The sequence below is a fragment of the Lissotriton helveticus genome, chromosome 7 (genome assembly GCF_964261635.1).
Source record: "Lissotriton helveticus chromosome 7, aLisHel1.1, whole genome shotgun sequence".
In the NCBI taxonomy this organism is placed as follows: domain Eukaryota; kingdom Metazoa; phylum Chordata; class Amphibia; order Caudata; family Salamandridae; genus Lissotriton; species Lissotriton helveticus.
Window position 1 is genome coordinate 1,366,475,612 of NC_136068.1, and position 18,408 is coordinate 1,366,494,019.

Below are 18,408 nucleotides of genomic sequence, written 5' to 3' on the forward strand. Positions count from 1 at the left end.
AGTTGCGTGGGAGTGCTATGGAATCCTATCAATTTTCTCCAGACATAAGGGGGGGAGGTTAACGCCCATAACTAGTCCAGCAGGCAACTACCAATAAGAATGAGTTTCACATTTGAGGTAGCTTTATAACAATTGTTTGTTTGTTTAGCATGTATCTATGGCCCAGTATCCATTTACATCTCTTGATTTGTTTGTTGTTTCACTAGGAAGCCAAATATCCAAATACTCATTTCACTCTGGACAGCCTTGACAACACACTCTTTAACTTATTTATCGCCGGGACGGTGTCTGCTGCTGTTACCATCCACTGGGCACTTAGGCTCATGTTGAAGTACCCAGAAATTCAAGGTAAGAATTGGACGGGAATGTGGCAGAATTGTAGGTTAAAGTTATATTTTTTAAACAGTGACCAAAATATTGACTGCATGTGTGACAAATAAAACAAGCAAACTATGTATAAATCTGTTTTCTTTTGTAGGTCTGTAGTTAATCAAGACCTTTGATTTTAACAAAAATATATAGATTAAATACTATCATAAAGGGTATTTCAACCAGTTCTCTTCATCATTTAGTCTGCTTTACTGACATTTACATTTTGCTTCCACCCATCACAGTATGGAGCAGTGGGATCAGTTCTCTTCAGCCATTAGAAATTTCTCAGTGAGCGACAGTATTCTGCCAAAGCACAATGTCATTAGCCTCATAGCTGCTGGCGACGGCCAACAGCCGTCGCGTGCACTACCTGTGGAGTGCTGCGCACGTCCGTTGGCTGTCGCGGGCCCGCCCACGCAATAGAACGTTCCGCACTAGCGCGGAACGTTCAGCGCAGTTAAGGTGTTACTGACCAAGAAAGCAGTCTCCTTCAGTGCCAAGCCATTTTGTGCTTTTTCATTTGTTTAAACATAAACAAATTTGGGAAGGTTCGGCAGCTCTTTGTATACTGCTACCTGATTCTTGTCACCACTTGTACTGCACTGCATTCCACGCATGCACTGCTTGCCACCGCCATTTTATGAATGTGATTCTAATGTAGTCAAAGTTGGCTGCTCTAGCACACTTAACAACAGATGGTTATTTTCATGAATATGCTTCTAAACTTTTCAAAAATGGTTGCCATAGAGTGTGCACGCATGCACAGATGATTTCAAAAAGGGGGTGGTGATGGACAGAGTATCTGAGTTAATCAGAACACTCCTACCCAGTCAACAGATCAGGGCTTGAATCCATCACCGTTTTTTAGCTCACTGCACCATCCCAGTTCAGAACCTGGCTATATGGAAATTAGTCTGTCCCTGGCCCAGTGCATCATGGGAACAGGGCAGACCAAACCACCAAGCCAATTCTTCACTGGAAAGGAAACAAGCTTCCGGGGACCGGTTTCTGGCATTACAGCCGTCTTCTGCCCGGCTTGCTTGAATCCTGATGGTGCAATGAGCAAGGGACTCATGTCTGAGCATACCCTTCCACACTCATGGTGGCCAAAATAATTTCAAAAAGGGGGTGGTGATGGACAGAGTATCTGAGTTAATCAGAACACTCCTACCCAGTCAACAGATCAGGGCTTGATCCATCACCGTTTTTTAGCTCACTGCACCATCCCAGTTCAGAACCTGGCTATATGCAAATTAGTCTGTCCCTGGCCCAGTGCATCATGGGAACAGGGCAGACCAAACTACCAAGCCAATTCTTCACTGGAAAGGAAACAAGCTTCCGGGGACCGGTTTCTGGCATTACAGCCGTCTTCGGCCCGGCTTGCTTGAATCCTGATGGTGCAATGAGCAAGGGACTCATGTCTGAGCATACCCTTCCACACTCATTGTGGCCAAAATAATTTCAAAAAGGGGGTGGTGATGGACAGAGTATCTGAGTTAATCAGAACACTCCTACCCAGTCAACAGATCAGGGCTTGATCCATCACCGTTTTTAGCTCACTGCACCATCCCAGTTCAGAACCTGGCTATATGCAAATTAGTCTGTCCCTGGCCCAGTGCATCATGGGAACAGGGCAGACCAAACTACCAAGCCAATTCTTCACTGGAAAGGAAACAAGCTTCCGGGGACCGGTTTCTGGCATTACAGCCGTCTTCGGCCCGGCTTGCTTGAATCCTGATGGTGCAATGAGCAAGGGACTCATGTCTGAGCATACCCTTCCACACTCATGGTGGCCAAAATAATTTCAAAAAGGGGGTGGTGATGGACAGAGTATCTGAGTTAATCAGAACACTCCTACCCAGTCAACAGATCAGGGCTTGATCCATCACCGCATGCACAGATGGTCATCTTTAAATGGTCTCCCATCTCATTCTGTTTATGTGCATGCAGAAGCCATGTTTGTCAAAAACTTTAATACAGAAGCTTTCAAATAAATCTGCCCGTGCATGTGCTCACCTGAACTGCCATATTTGAATGTTTTTATAAACTTTATTGCAAAAGCAATCAACGGCTGTCGCCTCTGTATGAGCATGTATGTGCACACTACACCCTAATTTAAAATAGTTATGTAATACATATTTATAAAAATAATTAAAAAAAGCATTAGCAGTGCCAGACCTATCAGCTTTGTTATTGCTTGTCAACAACCAACTGGAACAACTGCTATTGTTTTTCTTGTTGCAGCAAGTCATTAGGTTTTGGTTGAATAACTAAAAAAACAACAGAGTGAAGGAAGAAGAAATTAGAAAGACGTTGACAGAGATTAAATAGAACTTATGGACACCTCGCCGTGCGGTGAAAACCTTTTTATTCCCTTAGCTGTTTATTTTGTCTTTTTTTGTTTAGTTGTGTTGTGCAGCTGCCTTGTCGGGCGCCAGGACGCTCCTTAGCTGGAGCATCTGTGCGCCAAATAAAAAACGCATAACATAACATAACATAACACCTAAAATGAGTGGCTGGATTTAGTTGGTATCTGACCAAACTTTTAGATATATCAAAAACATCTCCACTGACAACCTAATGCTGAACTCATCTCTCACCCTATCAGCTCCGCATCCAATGCCAACATCCTTCTAAAATACTCAACACTTTTTTGGAAAGCTATGTGAATATCCATGCCTCAATTAACACACACCAGTTCAAGCCAAAGCCTTCAGCACCCGGATACTCTAAAGACCTCGCTGGCCATAATTGATCCATCCACAAGCAGGAAAGAAATTGAAGTTAGTCAACGTAACAGACAGCTCATCACATCAGCCAAAGCAAAGTACTATACCAACATCATCAGTGAAGCCACCAACCGAAGCAGAAAGCTTTTCAAGATTACCAAGCACGGCTTAATCCCCTTGCTGCACCAACTATACTTCATTCCACAGAAAAGTGCAATGCCATCAACCTCTTTTTCAGTTAACCATAATGTAGAAGATCCAAAAACACATTGGCAACTCCAAACCTGCTGCATCTCTTACGCCCACCCCTTATCCTAGAATCTTGCAAAGGTAAGTCTTAGAACCTTATTCCTCACAGATCTTACAAACATTCTTGACTTCCTTAGATCCACTTCTTATGAAGATGTCTTACCCTTGTCCTTTATCAAAGTTTACTTGGGGATACTCACTTCTACTCACCATTGTCAATTTCTCTGTCACTCAAGGCATCTTCCCAGGAGGTCTCAAAAAAGGTCAGATCCTCCCACTCCTAAAGAACAAACCTTTACCAGTCCCTGATGACCACACAAACTACTAACGTTTATCAGCAAAATCATTGAAAAAGCAGTCTATGTTCAACTCCAAGATCACATAAATCCTTATTATAATTCTAGCTCCAGATCTCACTGCAGCACTGACACTGCAAACTTATGACTATGCCCTCTTCACCTCAGATTAAGATGACCCGTGCTTTGCGTTATTGCTGTACCTTTCAGCTACCTACGACAGTCAACCATCCCACCCTTATACACCTAAATTGAGATTCATCGACAGAGTCCTCCACTGGTTCTCCTACTTTTCCAACCAGTGCCAGTTTGTTCACATGGGCACCTCCAGGATCCAAAAGATCCCTGTTACGTTTGGAGTACCCTAGGTTTCCATGTTGTCTCCTGTCATCATAAACCTCTGCATGGATCTGCTTGGTGTTCTGGCTCAATGACCTGAACCTTGAGGGCTACGAATCCCGACTGTCACCAAATGTCAAGGCACAAAGAGTCACCTTGGACAACAACCTCACCCTAAAGGAACACATTGCCAAAAAAACAAAGACAGCTTGTACCAGCTCTCTCAGTTAAAGAAAGTGAAGCAATTTTCTGAAGAAAGCGACTTAACTTCTCATCAAGCCCTCAGGGGCATCCTAAATGTTGAAGTATGTCTCATCCAGAACCTGAAAAAATATGATCACATCACCATATCCTATGGGACTACAGTGACTCCTGTTGCTCACCATATCTGGTGGTTATCGGTACACCTGCAGCCAAGTTACCATCAGACTGCAGACTCAGAAATGTAAAAATGTAAAAGATGGCAGCAGACCATTTCCATCTTCACCCAGGATATGGAACAACATCAGAGCAGCTCCAGTACTTCTCCAATTTACAAAAGAGTTGAATACTCACTTCTTTAAAGAACACTACATGACCATGCTTTAACCATCACAATTCAGCTGTCCAGCTCTGCTGCTTTTTGGTTAGGCTCATATTTTAGAAATACCATATACTTGAATACAAGCACTTGTCCCCAACACACACTTATTAAAGGGAAGCCACTGCTTTCGATATGCTTGAACACTGACAATGCAGTGATTTTCTACCAATCCGCTAGGTTTAAGAAGATATAGTCACCCATGCTGTCGGTCAGTCCACCCCACAAATGTTTGTTTTACAAAAATGTTATCTGCAACATGACCATTCGTACTTCTTATCCAATACACTAGGGATACTTGTTCTGGGGCCTTTCCTGCTTGTTTTCATATTTAGTAAAATTACATTATGCTTCATCCTTGAATTGGATTTTTATTCATTTTGATAAATTATCCATTCTTCACGCGCACACACACACACACACACACACACACACACACACACACATATATATATATTCATATATAAATATACTAGCAGCCCGCCCCAGCGTTGCCTGGGGCAGAAAGGGGCTGGTGGCAGCATTTGAGGCTTGCGTGCACTAAGGGCTCCCGCCCGTCCCTCTGTGCACACCCGCCCCGACCCCCTCTCACCCCAACTCCCTCCCGCCCCGACTCCTCCCGCCCGTTCCTCTGTGCACACCCGCTCCGACCCCCTCCCGCCCCGACTCCAATGTACCACACAAATCCAATATAAGGCAAAAGAGATTTTAATGAGGCAAACTTAGCAGCAAAGCGAACTGAAGCGTTTCGGGCAGATGCCCTTGATCACAGTCAAATGTTTACCCACAATGCCTGGATTTTTAAAATGCTAGTGCACACCATGTGATTAAATTTGACATAGAAAAAATACTACTACGTTTGTATGGCACACCAGAGTACAGAGGTAAGAAAAAAACCACATCCAATGTTAATATCACATGGATACAAATTCTAAACTGAATAAATTCATTAATTATAGCAAGATTGTTTCTGCATAAATGTTTCAATACGGTCAAAACAGTATAATACTATCAATACACATCCAGTGCAAATCATCGCAATATGTAAACATGACACTCAGTGCAAAAAGACAATTTAGTTAAAAGTATAATGTAAATACTTAAAAACATTTTAAATACAAAATGAATTGTTATTATAAAAACTGTCCTTTATCAATGTGCAATTCTACGCAATGTAAACTTGACACTCTGTGCAAAAGATGTTAATTAATACTGTACTGTTAAGACCATAAAAACTATTTACAATCCTGCGGGGACATCTAAAATTGATGGCAACCCCTTATGCTGTTAATAATGCTTCGGGGACATGCACTCATGATGGCAACCCCTCTGTTCTCAGATATAGAGCCTGCATCTAGTAAAATATCTCCTTTTAAACTATTTGTGCCCCTAAAACCTGTGATAACGAGTGTAAAACTAATTTTGTAGACTGGTTAATACATCCATATCTACAGTCTCTACAGGTCAAAGAAAAATACGGGTGAATGACGGAAATGTTAAAAAATAAACAGCAAGGAAAATAACCTTTTGGCAATAAAAAAAGGGAATATTACGATGTAGAAGCGGCCTCTTGGATTAATAGTGTTACAATTCAGTAGTTGAGGGTTAGGGTGCAAGTTAGTGCTAGTCATAATTGATTAGTCAACCCTATAAAAAATGATATAAATCTTCAGTGGTGTTAAGCCCATTCGGTACCTTAGTATCCAGCTCAAGTATCATCTTGGATTCCAGTTGACGCAGCAGCTTGTCTCTGTCTCCTCCCCTACGCGGTTGAGGTACAGACGTCAACACAAAGTAACTGAGACACTCCAAGTTGTTGTTATGCACACTTCTGAAGTGCCTTGCCACTGGATAAGAGTTATCATTATTTACAATCGCCCGAAGATGCTGTAATATCCTGGCGTGCACCGCAAGCCGAGTACTCCCAACGTACCTCAAGCTGCACGTGCACGCCAGGACATAAACAGCATATTCTGTCCTGCAATTGTAATTACCCTTAATTTGCAATGGTGCTGGACTGAATGGGATCATGTAGGTGCTGGTATTAACACCAAATTTGCACGCACGACAACTTGAGCACTTAAAGAACCCAAGTCGTTGTGGAAACCAGGATTTTTTCTTCAGAAGTTCAGGGAATGAATTGGAGACATGGCTACGTAAGGAGGGTCCCCTCCTAAACGTAATTTTGGGATTATCAGGAAGATCAGTAGCCAGAACACCATCAGTTTGGAGAATAGGCCAACTTTTTGTCAGAATCGACCTAATCTTCCTATCCTGGCAGCTGAATGATGTTATAAACCTGATAACCGAGTTCTCATGTTCTTCCCTGTTCCTAGTGGTCCCACTAGTTTGCTCTAATAGGGAATCCCTGGATCTTTGCTTCATTCTGCTGACTGCCCTTTTGAGAGTTTGATCACTGTATCCTCTAGCTTTAAATCTGTTAGGGGCTTCTGCTGTACATTTCTCCAATTCTTCTACATTGCTGCAAATTCTTTTTAAGCGGAGCAATTCCCCATACGGGTTATTGTCAATTGTATGTCGCGGGTGAGCACTACTAGCGTGCAAGGTGGAATTACCCGCAGTGTCCTTTCTAAAGAGGGTGGTTGCCAAATTACCCTACCTAGAAGAAACCCTGACATCCAAAAAGTCTACTGAGTTCTTACTAATATGGTGAGTAAACTTTAAATTGTAATCATTGATGTTCAGTTTTTCAACAAAGTTCAGGGCACTGGCTTCATCCCCCCTCCAAATTAAAAACACATCATCTATGAAACGTGCCCACATTTGCACATGTTCTGAGACAGTATCATGGTGGTCACCCATGAGGACCTGCTTCTCCCAATAGCCCACGTGCAAGCACGCATAGCTAGGGGAAAAGCAGGCCCCAATTGCCACTCCCCTCTTCTGCAGATAGACATCCTTACCAAACATGAAATAGTTATGGTACAGGCTCCACGACACTAACTCTACCAGCATCTTATTATGATTGTAACAATCTGCTGGTCTGGTGCTCAAGAAATATTCTAGAGCCTTAAGTCCAGTGGGGTGTTCTATGCTCGTATACAGAGCCTCGATGTTTAACGTTATCAACAAGAGTTCCCAGTCCATGTGGTGTTTTTGATTTTGTTCAAGAAATGCCCAGTGTCCTTGATGTATGTGGGCAGACTAGTAACCAGGAGTTGCAGGAAATAGTCTATATATTGAGCAAGATGTTCCCCAACGCTATTAATGGCCGATATGATTGGCCGTCCTGGGACTGGTGATACTCCTTTATGGACTTTGGGTATAAGATAAAACCGTGACATGACTGGCAGCTCTACGTGTAGAAATTTAAATTCTTGGGTGGAGATCAAACCCCCCCTCCTGTATTGGAAGAGGAATTTTCTTAATTTCTCTCTTGCCAAGTCATATTGTTTCAAACACGTTTTGACGTAGCATGTAGCATCTGAGAGTTGCCTCGTTGCCTCGGCAATATACTGTGTTTGAGGCCAGATCACAATGTTACCTCCTTTATCAGAGCTACATACCACGTTCTGATGATCATTTTTCAACTTAGTTACCAGAGCCCAGTATTGTTTCTCTTGATCTTGCTTGGATCTCCTGCGGTGTTTCACCTGGTGATATAATTTCTTGAGGTCAGCAACCACCACATCATGAAATGAGTCTATGGCATCCCTGGGCATGGTGGGCATGAAGCTAGATGTCGGTTTGAAAGGACTTGATCCTGCTCCGATTTGTTTAATTTTAGCCTCCCTTAGTTCCTCCTGCGTAGACGTGTCAATGTTTATACCATTTTCGCCCTCACCCAGTTGGTATAAGGTTAACAAGCCTCTGATGTCACGTGCTTGAAGGGCTGGTCTGGTGGGTTCCACTGTGTCAGATTCTGTGTAACTCAAACCTTTTTTGATGTTGAAAAATTTGCACAGCTTAAGTTTCCGGATATAACGGAACACATCAATTCTTGTCGCCGTATAGTTGAAGTCAGTTAGGGGTCAGTAGGTAAGGCCAAGACTGATCAGTTGTTTTTCTGCTGTTGTTAATGTTGCAGAAGAAAGATTGACAATAGTTTTGTCATTTACTTCTTGTTGTTTCGCCAAAACTTTTTCTTTTTGTTGTTGTTGTTTGTATTTGTGTTTTTGGCGGCGCTCTTTTCGGCGGCGGTTGATTCTGGCCCTTTTTTCTGCTGATTTTGTTGTTGATTTCGTGGGCGCAAGGTCTGTAATCGAGCACTTACTAAAAAATCAACCTCCTCGCCTAAGTCCAATACCATTGGTGGTTCTTCACCTTCACCCCCTACTGATAGGCTGTCATTTTGAATATTCACTGACAGAGACGTTATAGTTAGGAAATAGAATTAAAAAAACCTTAGAAATTCACTGAAAGAACAGTCTCAGATTTCACTCGTGCAAAACCAGGGAAATTCAGCAGTTATAGTTACCTGAGCTAACTATAATGTATACCCCCACAATGCACTGCTTATAACCTCACATATTACATCACTCCTGACATGGCACCTCTCTGTGCAGAAACAATAGTTTAATCTCTTTCCCTGCCCGCAGACAAGAGATGAAACCTCCACTTCCAGCGGGCGTGAGCACTTTGATAGCTCGCGCCCGCTGGAATCGGAGTGTTTGCTTTTGCTTGATGGGAGCTGTGATGGCTCCCGCCAAGCCATTTATTAAAAACTATTGAATGAATTTATATCAAATCACAAATAGCACAATGTGCGGACTAAGATCAAACTTCCTGCCAAATTTAATATATTTCCATTTAGCTCTTTTTTCTGTAGCCTGTCTTCAAGAAGTCAATGGAAAATGCATAGGGATTTTGCGCTTTGAGACCCCACTTTCTTCTCTGCCCCCCGCTTGACGGATCACCATATATTTACCGGCCCAGAGAAGGAGACAGATACTGCCTCCCTACCACAAAAAATGTACAGATCTAAGTCCCCAAATTCTCAGATTGATTTGTAAATTTTCAAAAAGACTTCTTTTTAGAGTGGTTTTCTGGCTTTAGTGTTGCAAATCCTGCAAAACCATAAGGTGAATGGTTGAAGCAAAAACCTGTTTGGACTACTGTCACAGGTAATTTCTGATTTTGAGTACCTCGGAGTGCAGCTCTCTCCGGTACCCCATTTGAAGTGATTTTTATTGATGTTATATCCGTTACAGCTATCTTGTGATATACGCAAAAACACACCCCACAATGGCTCCAGAATGCAGGTACCCACCCTTCAAGAAGTTAATTGATCTGATTTATCAGCCTTTTTTCCTTTGACATTATTTTATCTAGTGCTTTCAACTTAGGTAAGCATCCCTGGCTTAAACCTCGTAAGGACAGAGTTATTGAATGCAATGGCACCAAAGTGAAAGGCAAGACAGATGTTCTGGTAGAGTTAGAACATGATTTCCAAGCTAATCACTTGCACAGTTTCCTCAATAGACAGTAATGCCTGCTGGTCTCTATAGTTCACATATTCTATATATAGTACTTTGCTTGCACATACAATTGTACTGTTTTTCAACTTGAAGGCCCATCCCATAATAGTAAGAGCTCATTACCGGTTAGTATGGTTGGGATCAGAGGTAGCAATCCGTATTACTACCGCCACACCAGCTGCAAGTATTATCCACCTTAAGAAACCAAATTTTATTATGGGGTTTCAGCTCCCAGTATTCGTGTTCTGGAACAACCCTCTTTAAATGTGCTGTAGTAATGCTGAGACATCTTTCAGACAAAAAAGGGCACCGTACAGCAACAGTAGTCCAAGATGCTACTAGATTTAATTGTATTTGTCAGTCTTTCTTCTTTTAAAATCATTTTAGCTAATACGTTCAGCTTTGTTAAGCACCTTCATTTTCCACTTCATCAAGAAAGATTTCATGATTTTGCACCAAGTAGAAAGTAAAGATAAACGTGTAGGTAGAATAAATAAAACTGTACAGACTGCTGCATTGTATAGAATACTGAGTATGGTAAATAGATGAAGAAGGATCAGTCCCAGAGGGATAGCATACCAGGTTACAAATTCATTAAGATGGCGCACTGTGTAAGAGAAGACACAAGGGGTCAAACAGCGAGAGAGGAGGCACATTGACTTGGGGACAGCGGAGACTAGAAAATAGACAAAGTGGAGGAGCAGGTACACACTGAGAGAAAGGGTACAAACTGGATTAGGGGCACAATTGAGAAAGCATAAGGGGAGGCACAAACTGTGTGACTATTGCCACTAAATCTAAGAAAGATCACAAAGTTTCAGTCATATACCATAATGGGGGCAATGAATGGGGGCAATTATTCAGAGTCTCTTGAAACCTCTACACACCCATGGTTTGATTTCTTAATGTGAATATTACAGAACCAGACACTTCTCTGTCTTGTCCTTGCTCAGGTAGTAGAAAAGGACATCTGAAATGTAAATCTAAGCTGGACCAGTGGTGCTGGGACAAAATCAGAGTGAGGTTCTGCCACTAATTTTATACCACTGAAATCATAGAAATTGTAAAAAATTCAAGTCTCACCCAAAAATTAAGTGTAGCAAATGTGTAGGGCGGCGGAAAGAGCTTGGCGTGCCCAATACGATCCGGAGGCTAAACTGCTGTATAGATCTGCGGTGAAGGCCTACCAACGGGACATTCGTGCTGGAAAAAGGGTTTACCTTGCTGGGAGAATTGAGGCTGCCGCTAACTCCTGCAAGGAAATCTTTTCCATAGTGAGGGAATTTACAGCCCCTCGCTCGAATGTCGTCCATGATATGCCCCCTAAGTCTTGGGCGGCGGACCTTGCCAAGTTCTTCACGGACAAGATTAGGCTTATCCAGGATTCCCTTCACCTGGTGGCGCCTGCGGGTGCAACCTGGATAAGGGAGGACCTCCACCTTGCCGCCTCATCTGGCCCACTGTTGGCAGCTTTTCCCCCCCTGTCGGCCGCTGAGTCGTTAGGACTCTTGGGCGCTCTTAAATCTGGCTCGCCCTTGGACCCTTGTCCGGCAAAGTTTCTTGCGAGAATGGCGGAAGTCCTAAATCCTCTGGTCAACCCGCTGCCCAACCTTTCATTGAGCCAGGGCCTGGTCCCATTAGCCTGGAAGCAGGCTATGGTGATCCCCTTATTGAAAAAGCCTGGTCTTGATCCGGAGGCATTGGTCAATTATCGACCAATTTCACTCCTGCCTGCCTTGATGAAAGTCTTGGAGAAACACATTCAAATGGTGCTCTCCAATTTTTTGGAAGGGCATGAGCTCTTGCATCCGTCCCAGTCAGGCTTCCGCCCTAGTCTCAGTACCGAGACCGCACTTCTGGAGGTGTCAGAAGACATAAAGGAGTTTTGGACTCCGGAGGCAGGGCCATGCTGGTCATGTTGGACCTGTCGGCGGCATTTGACACCGTCCCCCATGAACGCCTGCTCTCGAGACTTTTCGAGATAGGCCTCAGGGGGACGGTGCTCAGCTGGTTTTCTTCATTTCTAGCCGACCGCCGACAAACGGTCTGGACCACGCCGGATTCTGCTGTGATGCCGCCATTGGGTGTTGGGGTCCCTCAGGGCTCTATTTTGAGCCCGACCCTATTTAACATCTTCATGACCCCTTTGGCGGCTCTGGCGGAGTCTTGCGGGGCCCGGATCGTGTCCTATGCTGACGACACTCAGCTCCTCTTCTCCTGTGAGAGGGGAGGAGATTTTAATGGGGAGAGCATCCGGGAGTGCCTTGGGGCTGTTTTCAGATGGTTTAATCTGGGTGGCCTCAAGTGCAACCCCGAGAAATCTGAGGTGCTCTTCTTCGGGTGTACGTCCGAGCCTGACTGGCATGACTGGTGGCCTATAGACATGTCTCCCCCTTCTGCCCCATCTGCAGTGGCCAAGAATCTGGGTGTCAAGATGGACAAGGGTCTGTCAATGAGAGCCCAGATTCTGGGAGTGACGGGCACCTGCTTTGGTCTCCTGAAGGTATTAAGAAAGTTTCTACCCCTGTTATCGGAAGAACACCGGAAACTGACTGTGCAGGCTCTGATCGGGTCCAGGTTGGACTATGCCAACGTCCTATACCTGGGCCTGCCGGAGTATCTGCTACAGCGCCTTCAGGTGACACAAAATGCGGCGGCGAGAGCCATTTATGGTCTTAATAGGCGAGCTAGGGCGTCATGCCTCTTGCAGGCCTTGCACTGGCTGCCTATTCGTAAGCGCATTATCTTTAAGACGCTGACTCTGACCTATAAGGCCCTACACTCTGGAGGTGCGAAGTACCTCCAAAGGAGAGTGTCCTTTTATCAACCGGCACGGGCACTTAGATCAGAGTCACAGCTGCTGGCAGTTGTACCGCGTATTCAAAAAGCCCGCATTGGGGGTCGCTCCTTTGGTCTGCGTGCCCCCCAGCTGTGGAATGCTCTGCCACTGACACTTCGTGGTGCCACGAGTTTACTGGCTTTCAGGAAAGGTCTTAAAACCTGGCTGTTTACTTTATAGGTTTCTTTTTCTGTTTATCACATCTTTGTTCTGCTTTGTTGTCGTGTTGTGTTACCTATTGTAGGTCTCGCTGTGAAAGCGCCAGGATACTCTTTTTGAGTCGCTGTGCGCTATAAAAATAAAATGTAACATAACATAACATAACATGTGCCATGCCCATCGATAAGGGAGGTGGTAAGGGTGTGTATGTAGCTGGTTGTGCATTTTGAAGCACTGGTGTGGTAGTGCACTGTCATTTATAGGCAGCACATTTTCCATTGAAATGTTCACTTAATTTGCATAGACCTGCAGTGTTACTGCACAAATGATTTTGTATGGAAATTGGGTTTAGCGATTACAATTTGTGCCAAGTAGTCTCTTGATTTTTTTAAGCCTATTATAATCTTTCTTTCCATTACACTTCAGAATTACAGAACATGTGCTTCATTTGTGCTTTCCCAATTGCTAACATATTTTGATATATGTGTAGAGTTCATTGAAAGGTAATTATATTTTGTTGTGTGGTAGAAACAAATTGACATCCTACAGCCTTTCCTTCCAATCCCTGTGACATCCTACAGCCCTTCCTTCCAATCCCTGTGACATCCTACTGCCTTTCCTTTCGATCCCTGTACCACGCAAAGATTGTCACCTAGGTCAGTTTTACAAAATCCTCTCACTTTGCAGTCGGAGTAAATAAACACCAGTTTTCCTTAATAAAAGAATAAACAGCAATTGTTCTTTATGTATTGTTGAGTTTTAAATAGCGCAAACGTGCTTCGAGGGCATCAAAGCGCTTTACAAGTATTACATATACATCATTTACAGGAGGTATACCAAACGTAGGAAGGAAGCAGACATACGGTGTAAGGCTTTACAGGACTACATCTACCTTCATTTACAAGAGGTATTACGGAGGTGGTTGGGAAGAAGTCCTACAAAAAAAAGGCAGGAAGGGAGGAGATGGGTCATTTGCAAAAGATGCAATTACAGGTGATAAATACTAGTATATATTAATACAAATTATGACAGGTCAAACAAAATAGTTCAGGTGGACGAGTTTAGGAATTTGTTGAGAAGAGACCGTTTTAAGTTTTTCCTGAAGTGAAGGTAGGATTGGTTTCAATGAAGTTCCGTAGGGAGGACATTCTGGAGAGAGCGAGGGATTGGATTACTGTCTTCAGAAGGGATAAATGGTTTGATTTGTTTGATGTGTTTTATTGTGTAGAGGGCACTTTTTGATGAGGCGCTGATATGTTCTTTTATATTCAGACATTTTTCGTCAAGAGTAATCACAAGAGATTTGACAGAGTTGGATATAGATAGTTTCAGTTTACTGCAGTTAAACTGTTGAGTCAGTTGTAGATGAGGAGTTAATTTTAGTTTTTAGGCTGGATGAAGAGTTCAGTTTTTTGGGGGTTTAGTTTTGGGTGGTTGCTGTGGAGTCAAGTGTGTATCAGGGAGACAGTGTTGTTGAGGTGGAGGATGTTTTCAAGTGTAGCAATTCTGATATAGATTTGGGTGACATATGCATAGAGATGGAAGGCAATCCTAGCTTGATTCAGGATCAGTGCAAGAGGTTCCATGAAGAGATTGAAGAGGGCATGGGAAAGTATTGAGCTTTGGGGGACTCCTTGGTTGACTAATGTAGCTTTCGATGTGGGCGGTACCATTCATGCCAGCCCATTGTGAAAGAGTGTTGAGAAGAATGTTGAAGTCTAGGAGGATTATAAGGCAGGCATCCCCCTCATCCGTGATGTTCAGGATTGCAGTCTCTGCACTGCAGTCTTTCCTAAATCCAGATTTAAATGTGTTGTGCAAGTTGAACCTCTCAATGTCATTGTTTAAGTAAGAGAAGACACGTTTTGTATGTTTTTACAGAGAAGAGGGCGGTTGATGTAATTATTGAGGTCATTGGGGTCGGCATCAGGCTTCTTGATGAGGGGGGTAATTTGGCCACATTTAAGAGAGGACGGCATGGAGCTGTTGGTTAGGGAGGAGTTGATGATATTTGTCCAGGTTAGAGCAATAATGTGTCTGAGATTTTTTACAAGAGATGAGGAGAGAGGGTCAGAGAGGTTGGCTTCATGGATGCTAGTATTTCACAGACTTGCTTTTCGTATGTATTTTCAAATTTGGACCCGGTTAGATTGTTTTTTTGAGAGATTGACGCTGTAGTTCAGGTATCCTGAGGCATGGAATTGTAGAGTTTGACTTTAGTAGGTGGGGAGTAAGCAGTGGTCCATAGTTGGAGGCGGGGTTTTTAGTGGGAGGAGAGACTGGGAGGGGGTCAAGTCAGAGTTCAATGTTTGTTATTTTATCTGATAAGAATTTAGCAACTCTTCACAGCGTTTGGCGGAGACATCTGTAGGATGTTGAGGAATGGAAGAGGTTTGGTTTTTGATGACCTCGAAGAAGTTTTTGGGATGGTTTCTGGACTGGTCCAGTGGAGTTCAGAAAAAGGCAGATTTTTCTCTGTAGATGTGTTTTTTATATTTAGGCGTTCTGTTCATAGGCGAGAGAGATGGGAGAGAGAGGGTTGATTTCTCCATTTTCTTTGCATCAGTTTTAATTGTTGCCTCTCAATATTAAGGTCTGTGTTGAGCGATGATGTGGAGGGGACACCTCTTGATTTTTGAAGTTTTAAGGACGTGGTGTTGGCAAGAAGTTCCATCCTTTTTGTGTTGTAGTGAGAGGTGAGTTTGTTGGTTCTGATCAGTTCGCAGTTCGGGTGGGGTAATAATATGGGAGCTAATCCGGGATTCTAACTCTGCTGGATTTGGTGAATGTTTCTTGTCCAGTGTTACAGCAGGTGGTTTTGGGTGGCCGGATAGATAGCTAGATGGTGAGGTCGAAAAGAATTAGGTGATGGTTGGACCAGTCGAAGGGAAGGGTGGAGTGCAGGGATATGGCATTGTGGTTGGAGATGATAGCGTCAAGGGTAGCACCTTTGCTGTGGGTTTGCTTTTTACAGTAGTGTTGGGTGAGACCTTTTAATTCAGGAGGCAGTTTAGTGTTTGTAGTGTAGTGTTGTTAGCATCATTTTGGTGTAAGTTTAGGTCTCCTAAAGTAATGTCTGTGGAGTCTTTCAAGGAGTTCAGTGTTATAAATTCCATTATTTCTTCTAAGAATTGCCACTTTTCACCTGGAAAGTATGGAAATACATCATCAGATCGCACCTCAAAATCTCAAAAACCACCAACACCTCACATAGCTGCAAACTAACAATATCACTCCCCCATCGCCCAAGTCGTACTGGAAATACCACGGTAACCATTTACTCTAACGGCACAGTCCTGATACAAGCCAACAGCGACAATCTAGAGTCCTTTGATACCGTCTTGCCCTCTCTCTGGGATACACCCTTTCACGCTCCCCCTCTCCCGCACATACTCCCACACCCGAGTAACTGGACCAACCATTTGAACACACATACCGCCTCGGAACTCACTATCAACAGCACTCGCCCCTCAGCATGCGACCTACCCCCCACAATCCCCAGGGAGTGCATGCCCCTATCTCCTGTATCCAATTTACACCCCCACTTGTCACCCACTTCTCCGAGTCCCCCTAGCCACCCCCCACACCCGCCTCCATGCCTCACCCCCCCCACAGGGAGAATAAAATCCATCCCCTCCCCCACTTCAGCTCACTGCCATCCGCCACCTACCGCCCCGATACCACCCAGCAACCCCACACGCCCCACACCGCACGTCATTCACCTCACCATCTCAACAAAGAACAGGACCCCCCTACTACCCACCCTCGGGTCTCACTCTCACCCGCCACTTGCCAGCTCTCACTTCTTCCACCTCCGGCTAACTCTCACCCCTCCCTACTCCTGCCCCCGATACACCCCAACTCACTGCGAACAACCAGAACACCCCCCTCCACACATCCACAAGCAACAAAACCACTACACCCCTATGAGACCTCGCACCACATGACAACCCCCTCACCACCCCCAGAGAGAACAGGACAACCCTACTGCCCACCGATGGCACTCATCTCCGTCCATCACCTGCTGGCACCTCACCGACATCCCCCCACTACCCCCATAGACCATCGTGGGCTCTCACCCCCATCCATCGCCTACAGGCTCTCATCCTCACCCACAATCTGCCCTCCACTCTCTTCTCGCGTCGAACCACCTGACAACCCATTCCCCCGAACACACAGGAAATACAGCACCCAACCCCCTACTAAACCCCCACCACCCTACACTCACGGCCTCATCCAGACCCCACGCAGACAACACAGCTACCAAACTACCGAACACCCCGAAGTCTCTCCCCCACAAGCCCAACACACTTGCACAAGTCCATTCCCGCTACAACAACAAACTAGTGACTGAGCAACACATTTCCTCTTTGGAAACACAGATAACGACCATAATCAGGGGCCTCACTGAAATCTTAGCAAATCTTGCAGCGCCCCAGCAACAGCATCACACCCACTGTTTCATCGCTCAGACGCAACAATATCCATCCACTACCCCTCCCAAGAGATGGGTAGCTAACCCCCTCTCCAATCTTTCACAGAGACTGAAAAGAACCGGAGACGCTATGTCTGAGAACGACGTGGCGGATCTCGCCTCCTTGTACGACAATCTTAACTCTGTCACCGACCAATCCAAAATACAGGTGATAACCGGACTCGGTAGAGTCCAAGCCCCCCCCCCCCCCCAACTCACCGAGACCACCGACCACCCGCACGACCATCCCAAAGGCCACCAGTACAAAGAAACCCAAAACAGAGACTACCCCCACAAACTGCATGCTCATAAAATGCAGATCAGCCACCAAACACGCCACAGAAGTAGCAGAATCCATCTTCACTCATGACATTGACATAGCATTCATCACCGAAACCTGGCTTAACGACTTCTCCCTTCCTCTCCTGGACACCCTCATCCCCCCAGGCTTTACAATCACCAACAAAAACAGAAATGACCATAGAGGTGGAGGCTTAGCGATAATCCACAGAGACAATATGTCTATGACGGAATCTGAATCATCCAACTACAACACCTTTGAGTGCCTAACCATCAACATCCCATTAAAGAAAATGGGGTAGCCCACAAGGTATGGACCTGGGTATATTACGATATAAATAAACAGTGGTTCTAGACCTATTAATCACAATAATTGACCCAATCAATTTTGTTTAATCATTTAGACATTACAGAACACTTCAACCGAATCTGCTCCAGTTATAATTAATAATCTTAAGTGAAAGAACACAACAAGCCACTACAGCCCAAGACAGAGATACAATGTATTTAATTCATTGTCTCATATTTGGAATTCATTTTGTACAATAATGAAATAATTCAATAAGTAAAAACCAACGAATAGGTTGCCCAAATGGAGCGTGCAGAAGAGAGTGATCAGAGTGTTGAGTGAAT

The 18,408-nt window shown here is 44.3% G+C and overlaps 1 protein-coding gene across 1 annotated transcript in view; it reads left to right on the forward strand.

Moving 5' to 3' along the window:
- Window positions 1-18,408, forward strand: part of LOC144770291 (cytochrome P450 2B2-like) — a 393,669-nt gene that overhangs the window by 307,405 nt on the left and 67,856 nt on the right. The window contains exon 6 of the mRNA XM_078654687.1: window positions 207-348. Within this exon, the coding sequence (XP_078510813.1) occupies window positions 207-348 (142 nt within the window). The remainder of the gene's footprint in view (window positions 1-206; window positions 349-18,408) is intronic.